A 10,265-nucleotide genomic window follows, 5' to 3' on the forward strand; every position below is an offset into this window, starting at 1 on the left:
ACTGCAAATATTAAACTTGTCATTATAAACCCCATTTTCTTTCCAATCTCACCATTTTGATAATTTCTGCAACAACATTATGATTTAAAAAAACTGGTTAATTTGTACAAAAAAATAGCAGACACCCAAAAAATATGATGAAAAAGATAACTTGAAAAATGAATAAATTATAATACCTAATCTGAATTGATTCAAATTATTGGGTTCTCAAAATGGGTTTTGCAAATGAGAGAGAAAAAGAACTGTTCACCGTTGACAAGAAGAAATGGTGATCTCAAAAATATTATAACAACACATATTAGTTCAAGATTTAGTAATTAAAATATTTTCAAAAGTATTTGATATTTTATTTTCTTATTTTTGCTTCAAATGTTTATTATTATTATTATTATTATTATTATTATTATTATTATTATTATTATTATTTTGTGGGTCGGGTCGGGTCTAAGTGATGGGGCATGGGTAATTTTTGTTAAATGGGTAATTTGGGCTGATTTTAGATTTTCCATCCATTCAGGGGTATATTTGTGTACTTTGACTAACAGAGGGGGTATATTCGACTACTTTGGATAACAGAGGGTTATTTGACCAATAAACTAAAGTAGAGGGATATATTTGACCCTTTTACCTTAAATGTATGGAAAAATTATTGATTATTGTAAACGCACAAACATAAAAGTGCATTCTAGAGGGACAGAACAGTTGCACTCTTTTTTTTTTTTTTTTTTGGATAAGTAATTAATATTGTATTTCTTCTATAAACTATGAAAGAATTAATTGATTACAGTAAATAGTGAAAAAACATAAAATGTCATCTTGGAATATTTTCCTGAGAAATGAAAAATGCCAAAATTTGAAAAAGAAACATGTTACCCGAGTGTTGAATATCAGTTTGTGCAGTTCAATATCAAATAATTATTGAACTGCAAATCACAGATGGTCATTTAACTATCGTTTCTAACACAAAAGTCATTTAATTTTGAGTATACTAACACAAAAGTCATTAAACCACTTTCCGGTGTCACTAAACCACTTTATGGTGAATAACTCATCTTTTACTCTCTTTTTTCAAAAAAAAAAAAAAAAAATCTAATAAATTAAAAATTACTTAAAAAGGTTCAACCCGATACAAAATTAATTATTACTCTCTCTGTCCCAATTTATATGACACGGTTCGAATTTTGAATCAAAACAGTTTAATTTTGACTGTGAATTTGGGCATGTGATCTTTAAGTTTTTTGAAATAAAAGGTGCATATTAGAAAACTTCGTAAAAAAAACTATAAGTCATGACAATTGACAAGTTAAAATATTTAAAAGATATATGAAAAAAATTACGATCAAAGAAACACTTTTTTGAATCTCAAAATCCGAAAGGTGCCACATAAAAAGGGACAGAGGGAGTAAATTTTTTGGGTCGGGTTGAACCTTTTTAAGTAATTTTTCATTTATTAGATTTTTTTTTAAAAGAAAGTAAAAGATGAGTTATTCACCGTAAAGTGATTTAGTGACACCGGAAAGTGGTATACTCAAAGTTAAATGACTTTTGTGTTAGAAATAATAGTTAAGTGACTTTTGTGTTAGAAATGATAGTTAAGTGACTTTTGTGGGAAAAAAAAAGCGATAGTTAAGTGACTTTTGTGTTAGAAATGTTAGTTAAGTGACTTTTGTGAAGAAAAAAAAGATAGTTAAGTTACCATCTGTGAAATTTACCCAATTTATGAAGAAGACGAGCGGTGAGCCATCATCTTTAGTGAGAGGAAGATGAAAATGTCTCATTTAATAGTGACATTCTACCCAACCCATTTTTTTTCTCATTCGATATCCGGTACCCGCATTGGAGCCCAACTAATCCGAATTCGCTCTGTGTAGGGCTCATTCGGGGGAAACGCTCTCTACCAAGATTTTTTTCATATCCAAAACTCGAACCTGAAATCTATGATAAGCAAGGAGCAGCCCATCCGCTGCACCACATAATATCCTATATACCCAACTATTCAACACTAGTGTAGCATGTTGTAATCAAATACTAGAAAACTCAACTAAAAAGATGTTATGAGAGAAATGAATCCAGGCCTTGTAATTTTTATACGTTATTGCTTTATTCTGAGACGAGAGTCTATCAGAAACAACCTCTCTACCTCCCAAGATAAGGGTAAGATCTGCGTACACTCTATCCTCCTAACCCCACTTGTGGAATTGCACTGAGTATGTTATTGTTATTGTTGTTGTAATTTTTATGCTATACGTGGCTAGTAGCTATTGGAGTGTATATTAGATGTTACTGGAGCTGATCCCCTCCCTGCATCTTCTGTCTTCACTCTGTGCTGTTTCAGTTTTTCTTTTGGTTAAATTAGTGAACCGATATGAAATATCTCCTCTTTTAATTTCTTGTTTCCATTTCTATTTCTTATTAGGAAGCTTTTGCTAAATCTTCTACTCCCTCTGTCCCAATTTATGTAATATGCTTTCCTGTTTAGTCTATCTAAAAAAGAATTTTAAATTTATATATTTAAATAATTTAACTTGAAACTTCTCTTTTTACCCTTAATGAAATGATTTATTACCATGCAAATATCTATGACTTGTTTTAAACCACAAGTTTTGAAAATCTTTCTTTTTTTCTTAGTTTCATGCCTAATAAAAGTATATCACATAAATTGAGACGGATGGAGTACTAGAAATCACTTTATAATGAAGCCTATTGGGTGTGCGAACAAAGTACCACATTGGTAACTGAAAAGAAAAAAAGTTACTTATAAGGTGTTGGATACTCTTAATGGCGTGAGGCCTTTTCGGAAAACCATGCGGGCTTGGCCCAAAGCAGACAATATCATACCATGTTAAGAGTATCTTTGGACCATTTAGCCCAACGACTGGTATCAGAATCAATAGCTTGGCGGGACGAGTATGAAGATGGCAGAGTGTGGCGTGGGGCCCGAGTTAATGCCTTTGCCCGTCTATGGGCCGGTTTACGACCTTTACCCATAGCCTTGAAGACGCATACACAGCCTTTAGGCTTCGGTGACCGTAAATGTTCTGACGATGTGGGTGACACACAAATATGTTGAATCTCTTGATCAAACACGTGAGTTTTGGAATTCTAGATTAGTTTAAGCTTTGCTCTTCCAAATTTCAACAAACTGAGGAGTTAGGTTGCTTATGGCTGGGTCTTGTAGACTACCGTGTGATGTCCATTTCTCATTCAGGAAATGCCGCGGGGTGTCTCAAAAGTGTTCCGTCTTGAATTTTTATTCCTGCTTAATAAATTCTAAAAAATGATCTTAACTTGAAAAAATACGCTAGGAAAAACTTCTGTTGCCTATCAGACATAAGTTTTAGCTTTTGTCTATAAGACAGAATTTGTGATCAATTGAGCAAGTTCATTGTGTTGAAATATCACGAACCTCTGCTTTATAGGTAAAAGCTAGAACTTATGCCTGGTGAGCAGTAAAAGCTTTGCCTCTGTTGCCAATCAGGCATAAGTTCTACCTTTTGCCCGTAAGACAAACGTTGTGGTCAATTAAACAGATTCACTGTATTTAAATATCATGAATTTTTGTATTATATGCAAAATTAATTTATGTTCACAACTTATGCCAGATGGGCAACATAAATCGAAACGAAATTCAGATTTGTTGATCCATCAAGTACAAGTCGAGTAGGCCACAAAGAATGCCAAGATCTTACCTTATGTAAACCTCGCATAGAGGTTGTGCAAGAAAAGGGACTACAAATGAAAGGACGAAGAAATTAATTAAAGCCTAAAATTTAGCAAAATCCATGATATCTTGGTCACGGACAAAGGAGTTCATGTACGTTTCCTGCAAATCCACTTGCACTGCAATGCCAGTCTCATCTTCTGTATCATACAACCAAAAGATTTGACTATGCCTTGAGCCAAAGTGCATTAAACTTGGTTTTCCCCAACCAAAATCAGCTTTCTGCATGGGAAACCTGCACAAACTTGAGCATGTAAAATGCACAACTTCGCTATTGCCTCCCCATTCTGATCCAGCATAACTATCCTTGTATAAGTTGACAACCACAGAAACTATGTCATCTGGAGTAGCATTGACACAGTTACTAGCAGTCTCTTGAACTGAGTCTCTTATCAGTTTTACAATGTGATGCAACGACTCCATCTTTGTCTCGTCATCATGTTCAAATCTTATGGGAATTTCAATGATAAAATTTCCAAAAGAGTTCGTAGCATGAGGAAAAGCTGCAACCTTACCGCGCAAGCTAAATGGAAAGGCCATTATAGACCGTTTCAAATGCGGATTTCCAGCTCCAGCTGCACGGATTAGAGACCTCCATAGAAGTGTTGTTATCATCTCAACTCGTGAAGGTTTGAAACTCAAAGCTTCCGTATCAAATTTCTTTCTGAGCTTTGATATTGCAACTTCGTCGAATACAAATTTCCTTGCAATCAACTTAGATTTTGTACGTTTGCCTTCGTCAACAGGATCATCAAGAATGGCGGTTAAATCTTTGGCAGGGAAAAGAGTTCCCAAATTGAAGCTCATGAAGTTAATCTCCTTACAAGGAGTCCCAAATTTGCACACTTTGACCCATTCGTAAATGAATGTGAAAGCCGTGAATCCGTCCATAGCAGGATGTGAAGTGCTAATAGATAGAGCTAGGCCACCACATTCGAACGTTGTGACTTGCACAACCATAAGTGGTGTGACGAATATATTCGTGTCGTCCACTTCCATAATGCCATGAGGCCAAAATGGTAATGCTAGGTCAAGGTCTTTGTGTGCTCGCTCGAGGAAATCGTCAAGATGACAATTGACCGTTGCTTTTATGTAAGTTACACCTTGGTCGAGACACAGAACTGAGGATTCATCTTCTGTGAATCGACCAGCTAAAGGGTAAACATGGGTTAAAACCCTTGATAAGGATTCTTCAAGCTCTTCATTTTTCGAGTTGTTATTACAATGAGGATAGAAAAGAACAAGAGGCACGTGTGCTTTATCAGCCACTTGATCAAAGAAAGATAACTTGTAATCTTGAAGGTGGTCTGGCGTTGGTGATGATGGTTTTATGAGGCTTTTGGACAAGATTTTAACTTGCATTTGATCCTTCATGTTTGATGTACTCAAGTTGTGGTAAGGGAAACACAATGAAGGCACTTTTTTAATATAACTAAGAAGGTTATGCTTTCCCTTTATATAGGGATCATTTCTGCTAATTTTTTAAGGCACGTGGATGTCATCTAAATAAATGCACCGCCAGGACAAGTTATTCTGTTTTTTTGGAGATAGAATTTTTACACTTGCCTATTTTGCACTTTTCTTTTTTGGAGATAAAATTCAAAACTTTTGGATAGGGGTGGATGGATTCTGTCCATTCACCGCAAACCTAGATATTTCCATTTTTTTTTTTTTCTGTTAGGTGAGTAGAGTACGAGTGGATGTCAGTTTACGTAGGATACATCCAAAGGCTATTATATGAAAATTCAATATACTGGAGGGTTCCTCATTTATGTCTGTATAGCTGTATGATAGTCGGGGGTGTTCATAATTTGGTTAAAAATTGATCTAAATTGAAAATTAAAATCAAACTGACTAAATAAATCGATATTTACTTGGATTAGGTTTGGTTTGGTTTTGAAATTTTAAAAACCGATGATATTTGGTTTAGTTTTGATTTTACTAAAAGCAAACCGAATAAAAAACTGAACAAAACTGACAAATTTTATACATAATTTATATATATATATATATATATATATATATATATATATATATATATATATATATATATATATATATTAGTTTTTATAAATACTTTTAAATAATTTATATACTTTTTATGCAAAATTTTATTTATCTCTACTAGGCTAATGAACTTTATACTGTAAGCCGATTTAAAAAAAAAAAAAGAAATCCATGAATTCAAACTCATTTATTCAAAGAAACAACTATATGAGATTTACCTAGCTAGATTTATTTTTTGTATTTCTTATAAACTTTATTCACTTAATTAAAATCATAAATCTTAAGATATTTTCTCCATAATGCAAGAAACTATAGCAATCACAATAAAGGGTAATAACGGATTATAAGTTGGAAAAGGATAGAAAATTCTCTCCTAATTGTAGGAAAAAAACATGAAAGAGAGAAATATTGTTAATTTTCTTAAAAACCGAAAAATCGACCCAAACCGAACCATACCAATGGATATGTATTATATTTGGTTTGGTTTGGTTTGATTTTAATAATTTTAAAAACCGACTAAATTGGTTTGATTTTGACTTTAACCTAAAACCGACCCAAATCGATTCATGAACACCCGTAATGACAGTTCACGTGATAGGAATAGGATATATGTCAAAGGTCTTGTATCGTATTTGTAAGATGCTTAATCCATTGATAATCCCCTGAAATTTGGAGTAAATTATTTAGACACACAAATTATGATTGTTCCATTAAACATCGATAAAAGATTTCTATTAGATAACTTTCGGTTCAAATTTTAAAAAGTTTTTGCGCGTGTTCTCAAGCATCTATTATGTATTTAAGTTAATCACATAAAATAAGTCATTTCCTTTATTATACACATCAGCCTCAATTAGAAAACGCCTGAGGTTTTACGGCTTATTGAGGCGAATGCACATAATTAAAAGAGGTGACATATTTTAAGTGGTTAATTTATTGACGAAATGGGCATTTGAGAACTCGCACAAAAGTTTTTCCAAATTTGAAGCGAAAGTGTATAATAGGAATGTTTTATCATGTGTTTAAGTGCTCACTTGGAACACGGAGTAGTTCGAGTGTCCAAATGAAATTTGGTGGCAAGTTTAAGGGGATCATATGAAATTTTATAGCCTTTTAAATTTGTATGTTTAAGAAATTCAAATTGATCTATTTTAATTGAGCACTTGAACTTATGATAAAGTATTTCTATTAGATACTTCCGATTCAAATTTTGGAAAAGCTTAATGTGTGTGTTCTCAATTGCCAATTACATTGATAAGCTAACTACATAAAATATATCACTTCTTTTAATTATACTTACATTGTCCCAATTTATGTGAAGCTATTTGATAGAACACACCGTTAATATAAAAGAAAGCTTTTTAAAGCTTGTGATGTAAAATAAGCCCTAAAATTTTGTGGCTATATAATCCTCTCATTAAGGGTAAGATATAATATTGAAATTAAATTGTTTTAAATATAGAAAGATGTTTTTTTTTTTTTTTTTTGGAACTAACTAAAGGAAAAAAAGTGTCACACAAGTTGGGACGGAAAGTACACATGCCTCAATAAACAGTACAACCTCAAGCTTTGGTCCAATTTAGGTTAATATGTACTTATAATTAAAGGATATGACATATTTTAAATTGATAATTAATCTATGTAATGAAATCCTGAAAATCCGCACAAAATCTTATTTAAAATTTGAGTCAGAAGTGTCTAATAGAAAGAGTTTATGATTCAATTGGGACAAACTATAATTTGAGTGTTTGATCTTGCATGAGATATACTGATAAGTTTAAGGGGCTGAATGTATTCCGCTTTCTAAAGAGGAGAACGAGATAATTTCATAAACCTCCCTCCACATTTCTTTCATAAACACTTAGCTTACTCCACTTCCTTTTTCGTTCGAGATATTACATTGACCTTCCTTAATTTAATTTTTTAAACCAAACTAATTTTAAATAGTAGTAAACTATTCCAATTTTACCCTTTTGTAACTTAATTATTCAAAAATGTTTTATAGCACTTCTCTCCCGTTAAAAATCTTATTATATTAAAATATTTAGGCTAAAATTCTAAAACTTTTTAATATATAAATAACATTAGAAATAGGAAATTATGAGAAATCCTGAATCCTAATGTTACTGTAATATTTCTTTGTTCTTGCAATCATGTTATTTGGTTAATAACAATATTTAGGATAGAAAAGAGCACAATTCTGGTTTTTTTTTTTTTTTTTTTTTTTTTTTTTTAAAGGAATGAACTCCTAACTTTGGTAAGAAAATTCCTAACCCCTCAAATTTTGGAAACCGTTAGCTTTTATTTTATTTATTTATTCATTCATTTATTTATTTATTTATTATCAGTTCTTTCATTTTATGTCGTTTATATTCAAATATAATATTATTTAATGAGATTGAACTATGCACCCGATATTAGCTAAACGTATCAACTTCTCTTCCTCTCCTCTATATAAACAATTTTGATTATTCTGCTTCGATCTATCATTTGTTATTTGATTTTCACCCCCCAACTTTGCTTTAAAAATCAAACTCTCTCCTCAACTATAAGCAATAATCATTCTCCCCACTTTATCCTATGCAATATTTATTTTACCCTTGACATTTTCAATCCTTCATCTACGTAATACCTTTTTATATTATATAAAATTTATATTTTTAACCTAGGTATTTAAATTTTTTATTTAAGTTCATATTATAAGTAGAATAATATTTTTGGAATTTATAACAAAATCTAATTACTTTTCATGATTGATATTTTAATATTTACATGCATTGAGAGAGAGAGAGAGAGAGAGAGAGAGAGAGAGAGAGTGTGTGTGTGTGTGTGTGTATAAAGAGGGAAATTGGGAATTTTGTGCAAAGACTGAAAAATCCCTATTGTAATGAGTTTTTAATGAGGAAAAAGGGTATTTAAGGAAAACATAAAATGGGTACAATGCTAACCTACTAGTCATGGACCAAGCCACCGCACAACGAAGCGAGGACGACGTGGGACACGACAACAACTTTTGGTTCACCTCGCACACGGAGTGCGAGGGGCGAAAGGCAACTAATGATACGTAATAATGCCAGGGCATTAGGTATGCAAAGACAGGAAACTGACTCCGACCAAGCCTAAGCAGCGCTTGCCCCACGACTGAGATGGCTACACTCATATTGTAGGTTAGCAAATCCCATATATATATTATATATACACGCACACAAACAAACACATACATGCATATACATATTACCTATTATTTTACATATATATATATATATGTATATGTATATGTATATGTATATTTAAGTTTCACTTATCTTTTATTCTCCATTGTCAATATATAAACGAGTTTTGGTTGTCATTATGGAATAAATTTTAAATAATAATTTAAATTCATTTACAATATAAATAGATAATCTTTTAGGAATTTGTTATAGAATATATTTTATTAATTAATTTGTATTACCGGCATTGAAATATATTTATAAAGTTATTGTTACCTGTTATTTTTACTTGCATAAATACCGATATTAGAGTTTTGATTATTATTAATAAAATAAAATTCTGATTCTTCTCATTTATTTTATTATAGAACAATATTAACTTATATACTCAATTAGAATTTCTTACTTTTTTTTTCCGTCTTGAAAATAATATTTATTTTCTTATAGGAAATAAGTTACATAGATTTTTTTTATCATGATTTATAAGAAACAAAAGAAAAAAACACAAGTTGATAATGTAAGGGTAAAATAGGAATTTAAAAAAGTTAATTAGGATAAAGGGGGGAGAATGACTATTGTTCAAAGTTGAGGGAGGAGTTTGATTTTTGAAGCAAAGTTGGGGGATGAAAATGATTTTTACCCTTTGTTATTTACATTCAATTTTTTTATTTTTTTTGGTCTATTAAACATCTAAAATTAGTAAATGACCCTCAAATAACTATGCTTTAATTTTATATTACAGAGATAGATTGCAAGAAAGAAAATTGTAGGAGATAATATAATTTTTTGGTTAAAAGGCAAATAAGTATACAACTACTCTTTACCTACAAAATAATCTCATTTATTTAGATGAATATTATATCTGGATGTAAAAAATGTGATTGAATATAATGATAAAAAGTACAATTGAATATAATGATATTAATGGATTCCTAAATTTGTGGAAGTTGAGATTTTTTTATGGAGAGTAATTTCCCACATTTTGAATTTAGACTTGAGAATGCTCCTCCTTTATAGGCATTTTATACAATCTAATTTAAATTAATTGTACCAAATCAGAATTCTCAAAGACAAATATATATAATCACTGATAGCCAAATTACAATAAATTACTGAATTACAATGAGTAATACTGAAATCAAGTAACTTAGGATAGAGATTTTTTTTTTTTCATTAAACTTTGGTGGCGTGTGGCCTTTTTATTAATATGCAATCTAGCCCACAAAAGCTAGTCCAAAAGCCCAAAAACTGGGTCCAAAAAACAAAAAGTAAGTAAAGGAAATTAAAAAGACAATAAAATATAAATGATGTCCTAAAATAGTCTT

At 31.2% G+C, this 10,265-nt stretch overlaps 1 protein-coding gene across 1 annotated transcript; it reads right to left on the bottom strand.

Annotated features, from left to right (window-relative positions):
- Window positions 1–3,663: 3,663 nt before the first annotated feature.
- Window positions 3,664–5,189, bottom strand: LOC132031186 (acetyl-CoA-benzylalcohol acetyltransferase-like). Its single transcript, XM_059421062.1, has one exon. It carries the CDS (start codon window positions 5,093–5,095, stop codon window positions 3,764–3,766), a length of 1,332 nt encoding a protein of 443 aa, XP_059277045.1. The 5' UTR covers window positions 5,096–5,189; the 3' UTR covers window positions 3,664–3,763.
- Window positions 5,190–10,265: the final 5,076 nt, after the last annotated feature.

This window comes from Lycium ferocissimum, chromosome 9 (assembly GCF_029784015.1).
Source record: "Lycium ferocissimum isolate CSIRO_LF1 chromosome 9, AGI_CSIRO_Lferr_CH_V1, whole genome shotgun sequence".
Classification (NCBI taxonomy): Eukaryota; Viridiplantae; Streptophyta; class Magnoliopsida; order Solanales; family Solanaceae; genus Lycium; species Lycium ferocissimum.

Bases quoted from the DNA above. Each gene is read 5' to 3' on its own strand.
- LOC132031186 (XM_059421062.1), bottom strand. From the start codon at position 5,095: ATGAAGGATCAAATGCAAGTTAAAATCTTGTCCAAAAGCCTCATAAAA.